The following is a 24,924-nucleotide window of genomic DNA, read 5'->3' on the forward strand; positions in this document are numbered from 1 at the left end:
CCAAAATGCATGAAAAATAGGAGAATTTACCAGTACTAGAATGAAATTGCCTCACAAAAATCACCAAATTCATCATGGCACCTGTGACAAAATGAAACATTTTGGCCTTATACCGTGTTTGAGGACGTTTATGAGAGGTTGAAGATACTGTGTGCAATGACTGCACTGATCATGAGTTAAATGTTGGCCCCTAAATTTAATCATAGCTCTCTTTGTAACGCAGACAATGTGGGTGATATTTGCATACATTAGTAGCACATGGAAAATGCAAATAAGGATGAAGATTAGGAAACGATACTAATATTAAGAGAGGGGGAAAAAGAAAAGGTAGCGGAATATATGCATGGGTAATGGGACATGATGGCAAAAGGACAAAAAGACGAAGTAGTCGTCGAGGGACCGTGACAGAAGATGAGACAGCCGCTTTATTGCTTTTAATTAGAAGCTCCAGTCTGAAACTGATGTGTCTCAGGCTACTGACTGATAAGGAGAAATAGGCAAATAAGTGAGTGAAACACAGACAGAGCAGACCTTCGCCAAGGCATTTAACACCTGTGAAATCAATAACTAGGTACCTTGCATCTAAGATTTTTAAAGCTAAGAAACTCTATCTATAAGTGGTTCATTTCATGAAGAAAAATGATTGAAAATAGGTCAAAGCAAGAATCTTCCTTGACATTTCATGCTCAAGTGATCACGCTGTCCTTCTATAATTACCCTCTGTCTCATATTCTTTGTTTTTCTGACACTTCAGACATTTGTCAATATGTGGAGCTATCATCTGGGATTAAAATCTCAATACTTTGTATGACAGGTTGTCGATACATGGGCTTCTACAGTGTGCAACACAAGTACATAGGATACATGTTCAAGTTCATAAGAAATACATTTACACAATACAATAATACCATTTCTTCTATTTCAATCATAGCAAATGATGATGAAATTTTAAATATGCACTTGGCATGACTAAAAGAGCAGTGATGAAGAGATCAATATTGTAAGAATTTGTCTGTCTGTGGCTTGAGATCAGAAGGACAAGCAAACAGAAAGGTGGGTGTGAGTTTTTATTCACAATAATAATGATAAAACACTGGAATTTGAATTGTGTTTCATGCGACAGCCCTTTTAGCTAAAGTGGCTATTTGCACAGTTCTGCCAAATAACAAACTGGGAAGCCAAGTTGGCACAATAAAATTAAAACACATACCAAAATTAAAAGTATGAGCTCTTCCATGGCTTCGGCCAAGGAAGTAAACATGATTGATTTAAAGACCAAATTGGGTGTCTTGTGTATACTTTGACACGATCCTTTTCTTTTTCTTTTTAAACATTGGCAGCATACCGTAATTACTCGAATATAACGCGCACTCGAAAATAACACGCAGGTAATTTTGGGCCAAAAACATCTGGAAAAACGCAGTAATCGAATATAGTGCGCACCTAAAATCAGAAATCTTACCTTTTTTCTTCGTTTCACGATTGTTTTGTTCAAACAAATTTATTCATTAGAATCCTTCAAATGAAGAGTTCCTCTCTCTCTTTGTCTGTCCTCTCATACATCTCTTCGTTGAGAATCCTATCAACGTCCACGCTTCCTTCATCCACTTCCTCTTCCTCCCACAACACATCATCCGATTGGCTTTACGAGATGACGTAAAATCCGTGCGTCAAAGTGAGTTTGACAATGCTTTTTCCGATCGAAAATTTGTAATTTATTTTAGTTATTGATTATAACACTGAACTGAGAGAGGGTGAACTGAGACGAGTAGGAGGCTAGAGGGGGGGAGTGGTGGTCTCGGCTTTCCGATTTTCGATCGAAATTACGAGATGACGTAAAATCTGTGCGTCGTCTTTACGAGATGACGTAAAATCCGTGCGTCAAAGTGAGTTTGACAATGCTTTTTTCGATCGAAAATTTGTAATTTATTTTAGTTATTGATTATAACACTGAACTGAAAGAGGGTGAACTGAGACGAGTAGGAGGCTAGAGGGGGGGAGTGGTGGTCTCGGCTTTCCGATTTTCGATCGAAATTACGAGATGACGTAAAATCCGTGCGTCGTCTTTACGAGATGACGTAAAATCCGTGCGTCAAAGTGAGTTTGACAATGCTTTTTTCGATCAAAAATTTGTAATTTATTTTAGTTATTGATTATAACACTGAACTGAGAGAGGGTGAACTGAGACGAGTAGGAGGCTAGAGGGGGGGAGTGGTGGTCTCGGCTTTCCGATTTTCGATCGAAATTACAAGATGACGTAAAATCCGTGCGTCGTCTTTACGAGATGACGTAAAATCCGTCCGTCAAAGTGAGTTTGACAATGCTTTTTTCGATCGAAAATTTGTAATTTATTTTAGTTATTGATTATAACACGCACCCCCAACTATTGGAATTAATTATATAGCAAAAATCTGCGTGTTATATTCGAGTAATTACGGTACTTTCTGAAGTTAGCTGAAAGGTTGTTGCCATAGTAACAACCATTGCCGGCTAGAGAATGAAAACTAAAGTGTATACATCACTCCTAGAATTGCAGTCTGTAAAAAATAGATCTTGCATTTGCAAAGAAAATGAGAAATGGTGCCAATTTAGAAGATAAAACCGCATGTTTCATTTGTGGCTTTTGGTGAAATGATTCATCGAGTAAGACAAAATAACTCGGCAGGTGGGGTGACCACAGGATTACAGGCACCCCATCGTTTTGACAGTGGGCCAGCGAGCAAAACATGACCTTCTTTGCGGAAGCAGAGCAGCACAGTGACACAGACAAGGCCACACGTGCGTACATGCACGTGACATGCTAAAGTGTTTAATTTATTAACGATCGCATGTTGGGGATGTGCAACTAGTTTGGATTGGATGTATATCGGTATTCGATTATTGAGGCCTTGATGCGTGTACCTTGACCCCAGCACGGGATATCTTCTTCATGTCATTAAAGTTGGATTGAGGAGGCAACAACGAATCACTATTGTGATTATTTCTCCCTGTGTTTCAAGGTATGCTGGTTGTTGTAGAGGCTGGTTGAGTTTGTGGTTTGCAATATACACTGTTTAGCGTGTGAGAGAGAAGATAATGTTTACATAATGTTTATTTACTTTTGAAATGCGAGCGTGAATGTGTGAGTCCCGGGTCATGCACATGTATGTAACATTCAGTACGCTACCTTCGGCCGCCATTACCGTTACCATTATTAGTAGAGTGTCTATAACGGTCGTAGCAAGGAATTTATGTTATTGATATTTCATTGTTTACCCTGTTGAATAGTTGAGAAGGACTTCTTGAAGTTGTAAAACGAAAAGATAAAACAAGTTACGACCGTATATTGAACGGGTGTAAATGTACATTTTGTTTTGGGTTCTAACGTGTTGCTAATATATATATATATATATATATATATATATATATATATATATATATATATATATATATATATATATATATATATACATATATATATATATATATATCAGTGGCGGGCCGTCAGGGCCTTCAAGGCCTTCTCTGCTGGCCTAATAAATATCTGAATCATATTATATTTTGTCCATCAATACTTATTATGCCAAATGGTCTGTTAGCTTCCTTTCATTGCTTTCCCCCCTGGTTGCACTGCTTCCAGATGTGTTTTCATATTGAAGCATTTAACCAATCACATTTCAGCCATTATTTGTTGCCAGATCAGATCTGCCTCAAAGCCTTCAAAATCAGTTCTGCGGGGTCTGCTGCATTAAACAAGACTGTTGCTTTTAACCAATCAGATTTCGAATTGGCAACCCCACAATGATTTTTCATAGGCGTTGGCATTTTTCTGGCTGGGACATGTCATTGCTTTCAGCAACTATGATTGGCTAGTAGGTGGGCCAAAGCAGCCAGAGATCGCAAACTCCACCCACAATGGCCGACAGTGGCAAAAACAAATGGATTCTGTTGCAGATTTCTCTCACAAAGCTATTTTCCAGACGGACTTTTCCAGAAAAAAATGGACATCATTAAGAAAGGGCGGTCAACTCCGAAGCTAGCAAGCCTGTTACAGCCGGGAAAATGGTGTGTGTGGCACTTTCAGTGCGCTAACTTAGCTCCACAAGCAAATAGTATATTGTTGTTTTAATTTAGAGCCATTTTCAAAACGGACTATGCCAGAAATATGACAGGACAGGCTCGACTTTCATCATTAGCTTCGATGGCGATAGGAAAGAAGGAAGAAAGAAAGGAGGATGGATATTGTGTACAGTTAAAAATGATTTTTGGTGAGTAAAATATGGCTATATTCCCAAATAATATTTCAATTGTGGGCCTGGTTCTCATATCTGAAAAGCTCCAGTGTTTGTATTTAATCACTAAATGCTGCTAGGATGTGGATTTTATCCCAGTTTAATTTTTGCCATTTCGCCATTGACGTCCATCGCTGTCTTTTCCCGAGGAAATCACCCCGCTGGCCTGGTTGTAATGTCTCAAAAGCTCCAGTATTTGTATTCAGTCAATAAATGCTGCTAGGAAGTGGATTTGACCTAATTTTAGTGCATTTTTTGTCATTTCACGTATGGACGTATCAACGTTTATCGCTGTCTTTTTACCGGGGAAATGATACTCCGGGCCCGGTTCTGATGTCTAAAAAGCTCCAGTATTTGTATTTAATCAATAAATGCTGTTTTCGGCTGGATTTTACCCCATTTTCGGGCAATGTTTGCCCGTACGCCATTGACGTTTATCGCTGTCTTTTCCCGGGAAAATCGCCCCCTGGCCTGGTTTTAATGTGTGAAAAGCTCCAGTATTTGTATTTAATCATGAAATGCTGCTAGGAAGTGGATTTTACGCCATTTTTGTGCATTGATTTATTGATTATTTTTTATGTGTCGCAGCTCTAGCTGCAGTAGAGGTTTTATAGCCATAAAATAGTTTTTGAGGGTTGGATTGATACGTTGAAGGCACTACGAGAAAATGCACCGACCGCCACTGATATATATATATATATATATATATATATATATATATATATATTATATATATATTATATATATTATATATATATATATATACATATATATATAAATATATATATATATCAGCATATTACACCCATATACATATATATATATATATATATATATATATATATATATATATATATATATATATATATATATATATATATATATATATATATATATATATATATATATGGGTAATTATTTCTCCCTGTGTTTCAAGCGAAAATGCAGGGTGCAACACACACGTGTTCTATTCTACTATTATTCCACATTGGAAGCCTCTTAAACATTTCAAAGCAGAGGGAATACAACCTATTACTTTTTGATTACAGGTTTTGTTCCCTTAACTTGGAAAGGCACTCCTGGACTCAGCTGGAAGAGCTAGCCTTGGCATTGCTAGAAATTCTCTGTGTGTTTGTGTCTGTGCAGCAAAAAAAATACAAAGTTAGAATTTATAGTCACATAAAGAAAAAAATGTGGTTAAAAAAAGCGAAAACTACAAAATACACACAAAACTGTACAGCGTCTAAAATTTCTGCGCCTATTTTCAAAAATTTAAAATCATGGTTAAAAAAAAAGAACTCCACTTAGTTCTCAATTTTCTCCCATTTTTAACTGTGATTTAAACCCAGATCCTCAGTTTAGCCGAGCTACTATAGACCCACTGAAGATGTTGTGTAGGAAGGTTTGGAAAACCTTACTCCTTGAGAATCTACAAGAACATACCAGCAGCAAAGTAGACTGTGCTGTTAACATGCTAAACTGACAAAATAACCGCTCAAGTGAAATTCTTTTTATGGTAGTCCGAAGTAAATTTGACAAGAAACTTTGTGCGTTTTTCTCTTTGCAATGGTTAAATTTTGGCAACCACAGCGTTATTTTACCAAGTATTTATTCTTTTCCCCCCAATTTTAGCGCATTGGCCTCAAAGTGTGAAGTTTGCATGTTCCCCCCAAGGCTTGTGTGGGTTTTTTCCAGGTACTCCGGTTTTCCTCCCACATCCCACAAACATGCATGGTAGCCTGGTCGAACACTCTAAATTTACCCCGGGTACGAGTGTGGGAGTGAACAGTTGTCTGTCTCTCTGTGACCTGCAATTGGCTGGTCACATTCGGGGTGTCGGCTGCCTGGCTAGGATAGGCTCCAGCGCCCCCCACAACCCTTGTGAGAATAAGCGGTACAGAAAATAACTGAAAGTGTGTTTGTAGACCCAATGGACACAAATTGAATCTTTGTAAATGCTAACCACTTGTCAAAACTAGTACAACAGGGTCCTTAGTTTCTTTTAAGATATGTTCACACTGATCATGCTTTGAGTAACAGTGTGGGCACGGTAGAGGACCGGCAGCTGCAGCAATGTTAGAATGAAATGAAGTGATTGCACAGTGGGCTAATAGACATCCCATTAAATGAAATGGAGTTCACTAGCACATCAAGAGAGGTGCGGCACTCAAACCGTTGCGGGTGACATGATTGAACTGTACAACCTCTTTTAGAAGCAATCAAAGAGCAGATAAACTGACTCCAGATTAAAGTGTCACGATTGGAAAGGTATTACATGAGTTTTTACATGGCAAAATTATGACTCATCTCTGGTGCTTATCTGAGTGTTTTTCCCCCTGAATATTGCTTAGAGTACACAGTACATCATTTTCATTGTTAGTGTAGTATCTTTAGGTATGTTCACAAGGCTGAAGTGACCCAGTTCCGATTGAGTTAGGTATCTTCTTGACGGGTGGAAAATTTCAAATCTGATCTATGTCACTTTCGTAAATGGTTTAAAATTGAATGTGGGCCACAATTTTCCGAAAGTGGCTGCGGTCTGAACTTTCAAGTCTCCCAAATGAGAATTAATGCAACAAGTACATCAGGAAAGAATAGAGAGGGAGGAAGGACGGCAGAAATGGAAGTGTGCGTTGGCACCACAGTCATAAAAAAAATAAATGAAAAAAAGAACCTTGGATGAGCATGAGAATACCCAGTTCTCTTATTGTAGAGAAAATGAGCGGAAAATAATATGTCAATATTATTTTCATGGCCAAGAGCCTGGTCAAACTACGTACATATGTCTGCATTAGCGTGCTATTTGTCATGTTCTGCTGCTGGCTTGCTTGCATTTTTTCATTGCAGAGTTTGTGGCAATGGACGGAGCTCCCTGCGTTCCATCTTGTCAGGGCACCGTTTAAACTCAGGCCAACCATGAGTTGGTGGCTGACATATTGCATTGCTAGTTGCCATTGCCAGTTTCATCTCGTCCCTTTGTTCTTCATATTCTTCGCTAGATGCACGTTTGTCTTGTTTTTGATTTAGTTATTGTCTTGTGTAGGTAGGAATTGTTTTATTGTTAGTTCTACCCTTCTCCTGTAGCACCTTGCTCTTTGCCTTAGTTACCCTCGGGCTTTTATTAGATCCCCGTTGACCTTTTGTCAGGGACGTTTTTTGTTACTTACTTTTTGTGTCCATGTTTTGCGTGTATTTTGATTTCAATAAATCTTGTAAAATGCCCCCTTGGTTCAAGTCATCTGTTTTGGGGTCCAAACAGACCTCTGCCTCCGTAGACTGTAATACTATTAATACATATAAGTGTTAAATATATACTAATAAGGAATCTTTAAGTAACTGGAAATTATTTATGTCAGTTACTTGTGTCCTCTTCTTTGGAAATCAAAAAACTATATTCACATTTGAATAATGTAGAGCCAGCACTTGTTTGATGCTTCTGCCCATGTGGGTGAGTTTGCTCAGCGCATGTTGGAGTGCGAGCTTGTGCACTGTGGAATACAGTGTGACCCCCAAAAATTGAATTTTATAAAGTGCAATCATGAGCAAGGGACAGAAATGGAGGACAGTGAGCTTGAGAAAGTAAACAATTTTAGTAACCAAGGTAAATTCAGCATGAAATTCAAAGTTTCCCAGCTGAGATGTTGCAGCGGTCAATGAAAAACCTCATCAGCAGATTTTAAGAATGCCTTTGTAGACGAAGACACCGTCTGAAGGACGTTATTTTAAACAAATGTAAATTGTTTCTTACATGGAATGTTTTCATTTACTATGAATAAAAATATATTTCATTTTCAATGGTTTTATTGGCTGGTTACAAAGTTTGCATTTTTTTGTTTCACCCTGCTCTTGAATTGGCTTCATGGAAAAAGTCACATGCAAAAAGAACCGATTTAACGAAAAATCGGAATTGTGCATTAAGATCAGTGGTCTGAGTCAAGCCTGTCTTTATTTGTTAGTGTTGTTTTTTTTCACATTTGTTTTCATGGGAGCATGGGCAACACCTAGGGTTACTTCCGTTTATGCCTAAAGCAGCACTGATGTAGTAGTCACTAGTGATTTCCCGAACTCAGTATTGCTATTGGCACCTGATACAGCTATTTTTGGAGTATTAGATTTTGTGACAAGATTGGATCCAGTCAAGGAATCATGTGTTTTCGAAACCATGATGCATCTCTAAATCAAACTACTGAAACTACTCTGAACATGTCGGCTAAGTGGGACACTTAACTTAACTTAATTATTTTTACTGTTCTAAAGACTGGCAACGGTATCGGCAAAATATATCTTGAATAAAATCGAATTCGAGCGAAAGTGAAAAATCAGCATTAGAACATCCCTACGAGTCATGAACATCCATGATTTGTTTTTTTGTCCAGTCAATTATTCATTCATTTTCTGAACCATTTTATCCTCACTAGGGTCGCGGGGGTGCTGGAGCCCATCCCAGCTGGCTTCGGGCCAGGGGTGGGGGACACTCTGAAGCGGTGGCCAGCCGATCGCAGGGCACGAGGAGACACGCACACAATCATAGCTAGGGGCAATTTAGAGTGTCCAATCAGCCTACCATGCATGTGTTTTGAATGTGGGAGGAAACCGGAGTAGCTAGAGCAGGGGTCTCAAACTTGCGGCCCGCGGGACGATAATTTGCGGCCCCCGTCTTAATATGAAAGATCGATTTGTTTTTTTTAAAAAAAAATTTATTTTATTTTATTTTATTTTTTTTACCCCTTTCCCCATGATGGCGCCGTTTAAGTGGCAGCCAGTGGCAGTAGCTCTGTCCACTCATGTTTTTCTTGTTTTACAGCATGTTTTACATGAAAAATTAGAGGGAACATTGACATGCACCTGCTTGTGGCAGGTGTGATACTGGTGTGCCGATAGCGAGCAATGATGATGTCGTGACCGGATGATTCGCCTAAAGACGTTTCGCCGACGGACGTTTGACAGACGGACAGGTCGTACTAGTATTTGTTAGTTTAATGATTAAATACAAATACTAGTATTTGTATTTAATCATTAAACGCTGTTTTCAGCTGGATTTGACCGAATTTGAGAGCATTTTGAGCCGTTTGGCGAATGGACGTCTATAGACGTTTTTTTGCCTCCATCGCGATATCATCCAGTATTTGTATTTAATCATTAAATGCTGTTTTAGGATGGATTTGACCCAATTGCTGTCATTTTACGGCTCGGTTCTGCTACATCTGCCTGCCCAAGAGTGCTTATTCCTGGACTGCCATTGATGGTAGACGAACATTGATTTTTACTATAATTTGGACAACACCGGCGGCGGGCCGGATTAAAAATCCTAACGGGCCGTATATGGCCCGCGGGCCGAGGTTGAAAAACTTGTACACACACGATCCGGCGGGGCGAGCGTTCGAATCCCGTTTCGGCGAAACCTCCGTTCGGCCGAATGAACGTTCGGTGGAACGTCCATTCGGCGACCTGCCCGTCTGTCAAACGTCCGTCGGCGAAACGTCTTTAGGCGAATCATCCGAGTACCGATGATGTCGCTCACACTGGTACTCAGTGCGCTCAGGGAGGTTGTCTTTCTGCTCAGACCAACAAAAAATTAGAGGGAACTTTGGTTCGGAGCTGAATGAACCAATCACGGTGAGGTATACGGCTCTGGAGGGCGGGACATCGGCCAGGCTGTCCAGTGCCTCGCTCACTCACTCATTCATTCCTCCAATCAGCTGGGCGGAGGAGAAGCCGTGAGGCCGATCACTCCGCTCGGCGCGCACACTCCTCCGCTGCTCTCAGCATAGAACTGAATGAGGCGCTATGATCCGTGATCCAGCCTGTGTCAGTGTCTGTAGCCATCTCTGCGATTGAAACGGAGAGCGAAAGTGCACATGCGCCACAAACCCGCGCGACTGAATGTGAAAGATCAACCCGAGACTCATTCCAAGTGGAAAAACATTACAGAGCCCCAGAGATGTCTCTTTCAAAGCCTGCCGTGAAGAGAAAGGTCGGTGATGAGCACAGACAGTTTCAAGAAAAGTGGGGAGTGCAATATTTCTTTGTTGAACACAGGGGCACCCCGACGTGTCTCATTTACACTGAAAAAGTTGCGGTGCACAAGGAATACAATTTGAAACGTAATTGTACTACGAGACATGCTGAGGAGTACGAAAAATACCAGGGAGATGAGAGAGCCAACCAGGTTGCCAGTCTTAAAACACGTCTTCTGAGGCAACAGGATCTCTTCAAGAAGGCTACCAAAGACAGTAATGCAGCAGTCAAAGCTAGCTACGCCGTTTGTGAGTTGATTGATCCTGTGCTAAGTGATCCCAAATGGCTCATGGACTTGGCTTTTCTTGTTGATATCACACATGAGCTTAATGTACTGAACAAGAAGCTACAAGGCCAGGGGCAACTTGTCAGTGCTGCCTATGACAACGTGAGAGCATTCTGCACTAAACTTGTGTTATGGAAAGCCCAGCTCTCTCAGACAAACCTTTGCCATTTCCCAGCATGCAAGGCTCTCGTGGATGCAGGCACACCATTCAGTGGTGAGAAGTATGTTGAGGCCATTTCGAAGCTACAGGAGGAATTTGATCACAGATTTGCAGACTTCAAGACACACAAAGCCACATTTCAAATTTTTGCGGACCCCTTCTCCTTTGATGTGCAAGATGCCCCTCCTGAGCTTCAAATGGAGCTCATTGACCTGCAGTGCAACTCTGCACTCAAAGCCAAGTTCAGGGAGGTGAGTGGAGAAGCAGACAAGCTTGGGCAATTTTTGAGAGAGTTGACCCCCAGCTTCCCTGAACTTTCCCGAAGGTTCAAGCGGACCATGTGCCTTTTTGGGAGCACATACTTGTGTGAGAAGCTCTTCTCCACCTTGAACTTCAATAAGTCCAAGTACAGGTCCAGACTTACTGATGAGCATCTTCAAGCTCTACTGAGGGTCTCCACTGCTTCCTCCCTCAAGCCAAATGTGACTATGTGAGAAGAAGCGCTGCCAGGTCTCTAGCAGCAAGGAGTAGGCAAAAGAAGCCGTGTTCAGAATATTTCATGTTCAATGTTCCATTCAAGTTCAGAAAGTTAAAGGTTAAAGAGCTGTTAATACAGACATTTGAAACGGAATAAAAATAATTCATTTTCTCTACTTAGCCAGCCAGTGTATATCTACTGTATGCTCATTAGTATTATTTGGTTTTATATTACTGATTGATTTATTTTTTATTCATCTTTAAGTTAATTTATTTAATTCATTATTTTTTGTTAAAAAATAAAGATATTTGATAACGTTGGAAAGTTTTATCAGTGCTTTTCTTGTGGAAATCCTGATGCGGCCCAGTCTCACCCAGACTCGGCCTCTAGCGGCCCCCAGGTAAATTGAGTTCGAGACCCCTGAGCTAGAGGAAACCCAAGCAGACCCGGGGAGAACATGCAAACTCCACACAGGTGGACCGACCTGGATTTGAACACAGCACTCCAGAGTTGTGAGGCCAATGTGCTAACCACTCGAGCCGCTTCCAGCCAGTTATTTTCTTTAATATGCTGTTAAATGGGCACCCAATGGTGCAACGGTTCTTCTGCCTAACTTTGTTCCTGGCAGTCTGGGTTCGATTCCCACTCATTTGCAGTATGATTGTGAATGTGAGAGGTTATCTACTTCATTGTGCTCCGAAATTGGCTGGCAACCAGTTTAAGGTGTCCCCCACCCTCTTCCTGTGGTTGGCTGGGATAGGCTCCTGCACCCCCCCACGTGATTGAATGCTGTCAAAGGTCTAAACCAATTGACTACAATGTGATTTCACTAATGCAGTACTGAACCACTAAAATAAGACGTTCGGATCAAGGAATGGTGAAAAGTCATTGATCTGTAAGAACAAAGTTAATTTTCACTCAAACAATGGTCAAGTTACATTCTGCCCATTTTTGTATGTACAGGTTTTCTAATAAGCGTGGCTATTGTTCACTAATGTAAAGTATCCATGCTCACTATGGAAAATAGATCTTTCAAAATATATTGTTTATGATTGATTCAGCATACATTTTAATAAACCATGTGATTCAAAAGTTTGCCAAATAATAGATCAAGGCAACTTCATTATTAACCCACATTGTATATTACCTTGTAAAACTTTTAGCTGCTCATGTACAGTGGGAGAGACTTTTTGAGGATCCAATAGTAAAAAGGTTTCTTTCAAATAAACACCGTATTTCAAACTAACAAGTACTCAGTGCAGGTGAGTAAATAAATCCTATCCAATGCTTAATTATGCGCCCCGAACTGATATATGAGGTATTAGCAAGTTTTGCAGATGATAAAACAGGTCCCATTCTCCCATATGCCACAGTGCGAGAATTCATAACATCGACCATGACGAGTCACTTTGTCTGCAAATAATGTGATTGATCATAAATCACATGTCTCAAACCCATTAGTGAAATGGTGTACCATAAAAGCTATAAAAACCCGGAGCAAGCACATTTGGAACCAAGTTGATTCATAACGCAGCTCCACAGGGTCCTGCTGAACGATAGGTTCGAGCCGTTTTGTACCTTCTTCAGTAATGGATAATGAAAAAAAAATGCTGTGTAGCACCATTATAAAATTTTTGTATTGTTTTGCATAATAATCAGAGATAGCTATATACTCGCACACACTTATAGTGCAGATGAAAAATAGAGCATTCATGAAAATATAATGCTCTTTTCACTCACTGTTATGATCCACCTCGACATTCCCCACCACCATGGCCGGAACGCCAAAGGACGAAGCCAATACCCACACACAGATATTCACCACCTGAAAAAAAGTGACAAGAATTTACTAAATTTTCTAGACTATAAAACACACTTTTAGATGGGCTTATTCATGATTCTACTGACAATGGGTGCTCTCTGTATGTCCTCTACCTCAAAAGTTCAGAACCAATACTTATTCCAAAGATAAATACTTAAATGGAATTGGTAGTGATTGGAATGAGATCGAGAGCTTTGTGAACAATTTCGCCTTTGTGCAGTTTAGGCCCATTTATTTGTTGATATGTTACATTAAAAGTCACCTATTTTGCTATTTGTTCTCCAATTTATTGCTGTTACTATAATATATGTGTGATGACAAGTAGGCTTTTTGTGTTGTGATAACTACAACAGGGGCCTATGTCCGATTATTATTATAATTTTGTTGAGATCCCTTTTTGGAGGTGGTCAGACAATGTAAGAATTAAGACAGAAATATATACCTTAATATTATTCTAAATATTACACAAAATGATTACGGACAGTGAAAGAAACAAAAAGAAGATTGGTCGGAATTCTCACTTTCAAGTCAGAATTCTGACTTTACAGTGAGAATTCTGACTTTTCAATCTTTAATTCTGATGTTAAAAGTCAGAAGACAGCAGTGATAATTCCAACCATTTTGTTCCACTGGCCTTAAACCATTTTCAGACAAATAAGCCTAGTGTGTTGACAGTGGGGGGAATATGGTAACAAATTAGCAATAATGTGGTCTTAATCTTAAACAAGGCAAGTAAAAAAAAGTACAACATTTGATCATGTTTACAGAGTAAAGCGTTGAACAGGTAGGTAACGATAATAATATTTGAAGTTGAGTAAATTTTGAGTCTGGTGATGTATTTTCTGGACAACAATGAATATCTTGAATATCGATGCCGCACATGTGTACATATTTGATAGCAAGTCAAGTGCGCTGCCCTCACGATTTCAGAAATAGGCTGGTCAGCTTCAACATTGGAGAATAATAACTCAAGCATTTTAACGCTTGAGTTATTATTCTAACTCACTTATTTTAACTCAAGCGTAAAAATGGAAGAAGTTAATTGGTGCTGCTTGTATTTTAAAGTTGGAGCTTATTTATGTGAGCACTCAGAGGGTTTGAGTCTTTGTGAAGCATCAGATATGAATGGTCGATTCCTAGCCTCACTTTAGCCAGTGTACAGCTCGACTATCTCTGTATTACTAGCAGATTTCGTTTGGAATGAGGAGCTTGCTAACAATACTACACTTGTCGAACGGATTTCCAGTCAATTCGAATTTTCGTCTCATATGCATAGTTATAATATTTGTTTTGTCAAGTAAGTCAGTGACAACAGATACAGCACATTGACATTGAATATCGTTTGTTAAGATACGCTCCAGTTCATCTGTGAGCCTGTGAGGATGATACGCATGCAAATCTAAGCTGAGTCCTATGTAATGAAAAAAATAATCAATAAAAAGTGCTGGGAAAATATCATCTGGCATTACTCAGAGATGAATAATGATTTGTATTTTGCATACACACATACGTTCATATGTTTAGTGGATGTTGTACCTTTGCCTTGTGAGGTGTTCTCATGTCCAGAGCTTTGACAGGGTGGCAGACAGCCACATACCTGTCTATACTCAACACTGTCAGCGTGAAGATACTGGTGAACATGTTGTAGTAGTCGATGGACACTGCCGCCTTGCACAGGGCATTACCAAAAGGCCAAAATCCCAGGAACACATCTGTTCCCTGGAAACATTACCAAGTAAAACATTAAGCTAATGGAGGTCCCATTTACAATCTAGTACTTTCAGTGAGAGATCATAATTCAGTGAAGTGGAGCGTGAAACCAATTCACCTTTGTCTGGAGCTGTTAAATGATCCTTACTCAGATTAGACTTCCTTTGCACATTAATTAAACATGTAAATAATCATTGGGCCTTCATGACTTTTGAAAAGCTAAAGATTGAGGTCACTTGAATGTTTGTCAGTTGTTAGTGAGATTGCACAAACAGCCTGTTAAATTGTTCACATGAAAAATATTTTAACATAATGCAAAGAATCAAACAATAAATACCACCATTTTTTGTCAATTCAATGGAAATTACTGCAGTTTACTGTGTCTTTCCCACATGGAGTTGGTGTAAAACAAACATGGATATACTTGAAGTGACTGTCAATCCACAGTAAGACAAAGTAAGAAATGTTGTTTCTTGCAGAGGATAGAGAATATATTCCTGTGATCTTTGGTTTACTGTTAGTTGTGTTATTTCACATATTGTGCTTGCTTAACACCACCAACTCAAAGCTACTCGTCATTATGCTGTGCTGTGTTTCCATTCGATACCTAAATTTACCACAATGGATCGATACTCATTATGAGAATAATCTTTAACTAGTCATCAGGACTTTTTCATTTCCCATTATGGGACTGAAGTGATCATCTGTTATGAATTATTAGCAGTATCATACTAATGAAAAATATATTGTAAATACTTCATACCTTTGAATTGTCTCGTAAAAGTGTGAAGCAATTTAAATGTTTTTATGCGTCTTCTTTTGTTGACAAACATCTTGATGCTGCTTTAGATAAACACACACGCAAACAAAGAATCAATCAAGTGCTGACCTGGAATGGTAATGTGGCAAGGATTAGAGAGTCAGCCAGAGCCAGATTGAAGATGTAGATGTTGGTGGCCGTCTTCATTTTAGTGTATCTATAGACACACATAAACACATACACTTGTATATACTACATATATAAATATATATAAATATCCAGACACAGTTTCATTTTATCCGCATAACAAATGGGAGCGTGGTGGTGGTGGTGCTCTATTAATAAGCACAAAGGCACTCTGCTGTTTGAAGTGAGGAGGTTAGAGAGGCTGATGGGTGCGGCAGTGTTTATCAGACATTGCAGCATTCATTTAAAGTCTCAATTTAAACAGACTGATTATGGCATCATTGGACAGAATTGGAAGTATTAAGGTTTCATTAACACAAATATGCTTAATCACAGATTTGTTGAAATTCATAACAATTCATATCTGCAAATTGAGGATTGGCATGCAAATTAGGATGAGTGGTTAAGTCAGGTAAAATAGCCGTTCTGGACCTCTTTTAGGGCATGAATTACACATTTCTTGTTTTGCGAAGAATTGTTCCACTACATAGACATTTATGGATTGTGAATGCCACCTCCTGGATAACTTGGATTTTACAGGCAACAATAAGTCCAGTATTTAACTGCAGCCGCCACAACGTTTGTGAGGATAAGCGGTATGGGATGAATGAATGAATGAACAAAAAATTAAATATAGGGCTCTGAAGAGGAATATATACCCTCAGAATATAGTTGTATCTTAATTCACGAAATTAATTTGCAGAACTTTTTTCATACCTCAGATTTTTCATAAGTAGAACAGTACTTTATATGTAAATTCTGTAATTTGTTGCCCGGTTGTCCCAAAAATACAAACTAATCCCTGTAAAAATGATCAGTGTCCTACTTTTGTATAAAAGATGTGAGAAACAGACACAGATGAAAGAAAATGATAAGAAAATTATTTATTGGGGGATTACTATATTAAAATTAATAGCAAGGATGCAAAAGCATCTATTTGTTCTATTCGTGCAGTACAGTAAGGATGGAGCTAATGTTCAAATTAAAAATTCAAAACAATTTAGCATTAAAAAGGACTGACAAAGGGCCATGCAAAGGAGTCATCGCTTTTAAAGCTTCCATCAGCCTAGTGATGCTACTAGGTGGGTTTGCCTTGCAATATCAGTCAACCTCATGCCACTTTCTTATCTTCTGTTTTGTGATTAAGAACAGGGCCCGCTTATTCATTTCATTTGCATTTTAAATAAAAAAAACTCCATGACGACAAACATAAAAAAGAGTTGTTGTTGTTGTGGGAGGCTCCAAGAGGAAGTAGAGCAGGCCGCAATTTTACCGGGACGATTTAAAAATAATATAACAGATACAGGAAATCCATTTATGTTTTGGGGGATTCCGTAACTTGGATCTTGTTTTTTTTATGTGGGGATGGTCATTTGCATATCAAAGGGTTTCTCAACCTGAAAATGTTGTACCTAGGGCCATTCGTAAGTAGACATACGACTGTATACCTGTTAAATTTCCTTCTAATCTCTCTAAGAATAGCTAGTGAGGGAGCAGCCATTTTAGTGTCCTAAGCAAGAATAACAACAAAGCGAGTGAGATTTTCCACTTTTCTTCTGGTCTAAAATAGTTTTTTTTCCTTTGATCAATCACAGAGTAATTTGGTCATCATATCGTTTATACAACGCTTGAACGAATGAAACAACAACCTTCATATTTTGTAACTGCTTTAACATTATATTGTAAATTAATGTGTGGCTTCCATTGACGATAATAGACAATCAATAAATTTAGACTGCGAATGTCTGGCAGCAGTCATTCATGACTTATTGTTTAATCATCATCTCATATGGGTGTTATGGGGATTATTGGATATTGCTTTCAGTGGAGACTCGAGATCGTTAGGGAACAATAGGGTACAGTTGTTTAGCTGGCATGCAGCTGCTGCTGATTGCTAGACTGGCTATGAATGGTGATTTTGCTGATTTCGGGAACAAATTATTATTTGGAAAAATTATTTGTATTCTAACTTCACTAGAGGACTCAATATTATACAACACAAACAGACCATCGCAAAAAGCAGATAACATTCTTTCCTTTACTTTCTTTCCAGCGGATGCTGCACTTGAAAGTTGATGGCACCTTCTCCAACTCATAAATATTATATAAATATTTCTCCAATTGCTAGTTCCCATATTGCACCTTTCCGAGTCTATTCGTCCTCTATGTTTCCTCCTCTCTCCATTAAAGATGGAGGGAGGGAAAAGGATGAAAGGAATCAGCAATCTGATTACTCTTTCATCCAGCGTGCTGTTCGCTTTCAAATATTAATCATCACTTTGAATTATTCACACACCACATTCAGCACTGTGTTGGCTCTTCATAGCAAGAATGGAAAATATACTGTCAGAAGTTATGTAAACTATATATATATATATATATATATATATATATATATATATATATATATATATACACAGTGGTACCTCGTCATACAATATTCTCGTCTTACGACGGAAATTTCGATCAAATAATTCGCCCGTCATGCGATCAAAATTTCGTGATGCGACCAAGCCAGGTGGCCATGGCACTGTCTTTTTTGCATCTCTTTCGTGTATAACAATATCTACGAGCACTGAACGATTAATTCAGACGAGTTTCTCCTACGCATCGACCAGAAAACGCACAACGCGCATGCACGGGCAAAAAGAGTGCTTTCTGGGTAATGAAGTATACTCGTGCACACAACGCCGATAGGCAATGGCACTCTTTCTCAGAATGAAACTTCATTACACACAATCAATACGTGGGTAAGCTCAGCTGTTGCATTTCCTGTTATTATTTTTATCTAATACGAGGAGTATTATATTACTTCTCGTTCGCTGCTCCTAAGAACATCAGCGGCACTGGCTCGCAATTCCCTCTAATATTTCTGGTCGCAACTCTCTCTCATAGGCGCTGTTCAAAGCGGTTGCGACCAGAGCCATTACAACGAGGGAGTTGCGAGCCGGTCTTTATGAGCAGCGGAGCGATCGCTAAAATGTACTACAAGACTATTTCTCGTTGGCAAGTAGTCGTGGGTTATCCTATTGTGAGGACATTTGTGTGAATCATTTTCGGAATATTTTGAAGGGAATACGTAGTACAACAGCAAACAGCCCATCGATAGCGAACGTGAGGGTGGAGGCGTGGCAAACCGCCAACCCGGAAAACGAAGGTAACAAAAGATTACAACAAAGTTAGAATTCAGTTTTGTGTAAAGTTACATTAAACGTATGTTTGAGTGTCTGTATATATTAATCCAAGTTAATTTACATTTGTTTGTTCCGTTTACGAGTGCGTTGTCGTGGAAAAAAAAAACGACCCCCACGCCCCCAAATGTCTCTGTCTCCCGTCGGCGAAATCTGCCCAATTTTAGTTAGATTAAACACATTTTATTACTATTAAACCACTAGTTATCTGTTACTTTGTTAATAGATGGCGAATTAGAAGAAATAAAACATTTTTTCCAATCCAATATCCTGTTTTTGGTGTTTTTTCAGAGGTTTGGAACGAATTAAGTTGTTTTCCATTCATTTCAATGGGAAACGTCCGCTCGAGTTACGAGAATCTCGTCATACGATCTCAGTCTCGGAACGGATTACGATCGTATGTCGAGGTACCACTGTATATATATATATATATATATATATATATATATATAGCGGCCCGGCATATGAGTGGTTAGCGCATTGGCCTCACAGCTCTGGTTCAAATCCAGGTCGGTCCACCTGTGTAGAGTTTGCATGTTTTCCCTGGGCCAGCGTGGGTTTCCTCTGGGTACTCTGGTTTCCTCCCACATTCCAAAAACATGCATGGTAGGCTGATTGGACACACTAAATTGCCCCTAGGTATGGGTGTCAGTGTGCATGGTTGTCCGTCTCCTTTTGCACTGCGATCGGCTGGCCACCGATTCAGGGTGTCGCCCACCTCTGGCCCGGAGTCAGTTGAGATAGGCTCCAGCAACCCCCGCGACCCTAATGAGGATAAATCGGTCCAGAAAAACGTCATTAGTGCAATTAACGATTTTCTCAGTATTTTCTGGTGGTATGGTGGCTAGCTGGGTATCAGGTCTGCTGCATAATTATGGTCTCCCACGTGCCAAAAACATTTAAGAGGTTAATTGAAGACTCTAAATTGTCTGTAAGTATAAACATTAACATTAATGATTGTCTAGTTTTCCCCTGGAGAGGATTGGTAATGAATTCACAATTTACTTAAACGTACTGCACAATCCTAGTGAGGATATAGAGAATGGGTTTAATAGAGTAGAGTTTAATTTTATTTCAAACATAAGTTTGCCCAATTTATTAATGGCAGTTGCTAATTAAAATTATGCAAAGGTGCATTCTTTAGTCTATTCCCAAGTGGCAGGAAGAAAAATTAACACCAGGAGTTTGCAGTTGCGTAATTTCGCAAAACTGAGGCCATTTTACTGAATGAATGAAAATATGTCTGCCCTCAAGACTATTTAAAAGTCATGGTCAGGGATATTATATTCTCTCACACCACAATAATGCACACAATTACACTGGAGTGGAAAAAGGCCATTCCTTGAGCTGATTTGCAAAGTTTGTATCACAAAGTTGTGGAAATCTTAGTTTGCAAGTTTCTTGGTACTGACATCCATTTGATTTTAAGTCTATTATGCCCTGTCAGAAGCTGACCAAGTTTCTTTTGGTAGCAATGCAAGTACAGTGGTACCTCGTCATACGACCGCTCGTCATACAAAATTCTCGTCTTACGGCGGAAATTTCGATCGAATAATTCGCCCGTCATGCGATCAAAATTTCGTGATGCGACCAAGCCAGGTCTTTTTTGCATATCTTTCGTGTATAACAATATCTACGAGCACGGAACGATTAATTCAGACGAGTTTCTCCTAAGACCAGGAAACGCACAACGCGCATGCGCGGGCAAAAAGAGGGCTTTCTGGGTAATGAAGTATACTCGTGCACACAACACCCATAGGCAATGGCAACCTTTCTCAGAATAAAACTTCATTACCCACAATCAATACGTGGGTAAGCTCAACTATTGTATTTCCTGTTATTCTTTCTAAGGAAAGAAGCTCCCGCGATCGTTCTTTAAAGACTATTTCTCGTTGGCAAGTGGTCGTGCGTTATCCTATTGTGAGGACATTTGTGTGCATCATTTTGGGAATATTTTGAAGGCAATACAACAGGAAACAGTCCATCGATAGCGAACGTGAGGGTGGAGGCGTGGCAAACCGCCAACCCGGAAAACGAAGGTAACAAAAGATTACAACAAAATTAGAATTCAGTTTTTGTAAACTTACATTAATTGTATGTTTGAGTGTCTGTATATATTAATCCAAGTTAATTTAAAATTGTTTGTTCCGTTTACGAGTGCGTTGTCGTGGAAAAAAAAACGAACCCCACCCCCCCATGCCCCCAAACGTCTCTGTCTCCCGTCGGCGAAATCTATTAAACCACTAGTTATGTGTTACTTTGTTAATAGATGGCGAATTAGAAGAAATAAAACCTTTTTTTCCAATCCAATATCCTGTTTTTGGTGTTTTTTTTCAGAGGGCTGGAACGAATTAATTTGTTTTCCATTCATTTCAATGGAAAACGTCTGCTCAAGTTACGAGAATCTCGTCATACGAGCTCAGTTCCGGAACGGATTAAGCTCGTATCTCGAGGTACCACTGTAAACTAAAATCCCATTGACAGTAATTAGACACTTTTGTTAAGTAAATTTGATCAGATCCAAATGTCATTTCTTATGCAGGGGTGAGTTGTGCTGGATTTGACTTAAGTGTCTTCAAAGCATGAGGATGACAAAAACCCTCAGACTGAAATATGTGCATTCAGAGTATAACATAGCGCATCTTTAGGAATAATCACATTGGATCTTAAATCAACAGACTAACACATTTTAATTTAAAAAAACTGCTGTAAACCTTCAAACCAGGCTACAAAATTACGAGTTAACTGCCTTAATATCTCCCTGCTTTTTAACATGATACTTGCAAATATGAACGTGTGCTCTGCTCTATCACCAGGTTTCTGTGGTGTTGGTACATTTTTGAGCATGCCATTTTCTTATGAAGAGACACTTTCCATCCACAAACTTCTTTAGACTTTGCTTTAAAAAACTTTTCTCTCTATCTCAACATTCTCCTACATTCTAACAGGTTTCCTTCCCAAATGTAGCAATATGACCAACTTCAATGGTTTCTGGATAACAGGAATGGCCTTCTCTACTGGCCTAAAAATATATATGAATCAGAAGCTTATGTTAATTGGATTATGTCCATGAATACTTATTAAATAATGCAGAAATATTTGTCAACTTCTTTCCAGTGCTTTCCCCCTGGTTGCGCTGCTTCCAGATTGTGTTTTCATATTGAAGCATTTAACCAATCACATTTCAGCCATTATTTGTTGCTAGGGTCAGAAATCTACCCACGGGCCTTCATAATCAGTTCTTCGGGCCCCGTCCCATGGATAAAGTGTTGGTCCGACAGCTGCTTTAACCAATCAGAATTTGAGTTGGCAACACCAAGGCCTTCTAGCAGGCCTACAGAAATGTCAAGCATCCCCCCCCATAATTGGAAAGTGAGACATGAAATGAGGCACATATGAAAGAAGGTGATCAAAAAAACCTGCATTGCTTCTTGTTTGTCCTTTATAATACATTATTTAATGTTGCTCTTTTTTTGTAATGACAAGCGCACCCTTAATGCACTTTTACGACAAAGCTCCTCCAGACTCTTTAGCGCTACACCATGAGCCTTTTCAAGCCATGTTTCTTTGATGACAGTCTAACATGCAAAGTTATTACAATCCTCCTTAATGATGTCAACACATCTTTCTTCAATAAAGCTATTCACAGGGCGACAATCTCTACAGAGATGGAGGGATGATAGTAACAAGGGCTGATGTCAAAGATGTCAAATAGCTGAAAGTCTAACACTGCATTCATTGCCTCAGTAAGAAGACCAAATCGCAACAATATTACAAGGTGGTCCTTGATGTCTAGGTTCAACCCCAATGTGATTAATTTGATATTTGGCACTACATAAGACAATTTATACAAGCAACGACAAATTAACAAGAATGCAGATACAACACAATAATGTAGTTCATTAAAGCTAAAAAAATTCCATCATCAGTTTTGAAATACTTACAAAATACAAGTTTATGTTTTATATCAAATAAAAACCAATTGAATTGCTTTTCTATGGTCGCCATTGTTTACAGCCACACTCGGCAAAGGATGCCAATTTATATGCTCGTACCTTTTTCACTTCAAATCAATTTAATGGATTTGTTTTATTCAGATGCATTTTCACCACCCCAATCCTGAAATCCACACACATACAAGATAAGGTTTGCTCTGTTAAATGAGCTAGAAATTATGTTGCTGAGTAACCAGAGACATTCAGTAAAAGAAAAACAACTGAAATATATCAAGGGAAGAAATTACAAAGAAGGCGCAAAGGTGCACAATAGTCACCATCTTCAAATGTCCTTGAACACGACACTGGGTTTCTGATCTCTGATGAGACGGCTGGCACCTCTGATGACTGCCCTCAGCATATTAGTCCAAACCATTAGTGGAGTGCACACAGGCACAGAGACACACGTAACAGGCTTTTCAACAAACAAAAATGATCCAAGCCAATTAAATCAATGCACATTAATGCAGCAACAAGCTACTTTATAAATTTTGCACACAATTTCTTGGTGCCCGGACATGTCGTCGACGGACAATTCGTCGACTGACACTAATCTTGATTTATTGGCAAAAAGTATGCACTGGTTTTGCGACGGTACATTCGATAGTGCACCTGACAACCATCAACTCTATACTAGTGCATACTTTTTGCCAATAAATCGAGATTAGTGTCATTTGCCATTAAAACGATATCTTCCTCTTCGACTAAAACAAATCTCTCAATAGTCTGAATTTCAGGGTAAAAGGATATATGCATGTGCAGGTAATATAATGTTTTATAATTTAAAAGATTTCAGCAATGCTCAAAGAGCAAATGAAAAGAAAAAGGTCAAACCAAAAATTGCCTGAGTGGACTCTTTCTTTTTACAGGTTTTTCAACTCTTTTAAATGAACAGAAGATGACGGCATACAATCCCAACAGCAATAAATAACACAGTCACACGAATAAAAAATAAAAATGGGGAATAATGTACTAAAGAGAATATAAACAAAGGTCATGAAAAGCCCAAATTGCACACTCCAGAGGCCCGGGTCCCTGAGGAAGAACAAAAAGGAAAACCTTCTCTTCATGAGCTAGTCCCAAACGTTGCCCAAGCCAACCTCGCAACGATTATTATGCAAATGAGCAAGTTCAACCCAAGCTCTTGGGGTGAGGAAGGAAATAGCACACAATGGAAAAGTACTCACCGGTGGTGAAAGGTAAACAATATATTCCTGTCAGGTTATCACGAACCGAAGAACAGCAATGAACAAATATGTATAATACATTAATGTGACAACATAATTATGTGAAAACACGATGGACAATGGCCCAATGACACTGAAGGGCTGCCGTCTCGCTCACATCTCACACTTACTTCAATCGAAATAGCTTTTGGCTTCTGTTAAGGCAAGAGTCAAGCCGCCTGTCATCCATCAACAGGTAGCAGAGCCCCTGCCTTTTGTTAATTTGGCTGGCAAACCCAAGTGGCGCGCTCACGGTCATGTCAAGGGGGAAAGAAGAAGATATGACAATGTGACCTTTTTGTCACAAGATTGCTGCCTTTAAAGCAGAGCAATTTGTTAAACTAACAGTAGCAGTATGGAGTGTTGCCACGCAGAAACCCACTCCCTGTATATCGTCACCATTGAGCATTTGTGGCCATTTCGGCAGGAGCAGCAAAAAGTAGTGAATTCGTCCTATTTCAGAGCAGCAAATTTGGAGGATCAGGAGGTGGCAGACGGAAGAAACACAATGAAGTAGATTTATCACCGAAAACAAGAAAAGACGTAAAGCTGGTGGACCGAGGAGCTAACACCAGGGGCCAGAATGTGTACAGGGCTAACAAGTGATCCCAAAACAAATGACAGAAAAGTAAGAGGTAAGTTGCCCTTGGCCAAGTGTGACATGATCATAAAACTTGTAAGTTTAGGAGACCCAACCTTAAGCCTCTTGAGACAAAGTCCAATGTCAAACAAAAAAGTGGATGACAACCACATGAATACAACTATTGAGGAAACAAAATTTATGATTGTTCTCAATTTAAGTGCCATACTTGAATTACACA

At 39.2% G+C, this 24,924-nt stretch overlaps 1 protein-coding gene across 1 annotated transcript in view; it reads right to left on the bottom strand.

The window, feature by feature from the left end:
* LOC144074731 (delta-type opioid receptor-like) overlaps window positions 1-24,924 on the bottom strand; it is a 43,482-nt gene that overhangs the window by 1,849 nt on the left and 16,709 nt on the right. The window contains exons 3-5 of the mRNA XM_077601301.1: window positions 15,635-15,722; window positions 14,572-14,754; window positions 12,954-13,038 (exon numbers count right to left, since the gene is read on the bottom strand). Of these exons, the coding sequence (XP_077457427.1) occupies window positions 12,954-13,038; window positions 14,572-14,754; window positions 15,635-15,722 (356 nt within the window). The remainder of the gene's footprint in view (window positions 1-12,953; window positions 13,039-14,571; window positions 14,755-15,634; window positions 15,723-24,924) is intronic.

Source organism: Stigmatopora argus, chromosome 1 (genome assembly GCF_051989625.1).
Source record: "Stigmatopora argus isolate UIUO_Sarg chromosome 1, RoL_Sarg_1.0, whole genome shotgun sequence".
In the NCBI taxonomy this organism is placed as follows: domain Eukaryota; kingdom Metazoa; phylum Chordata; class Actinopteri; order Syngnathiformes; family Syngnathidae; genus Stigmatopora; species Stigmatopora argus.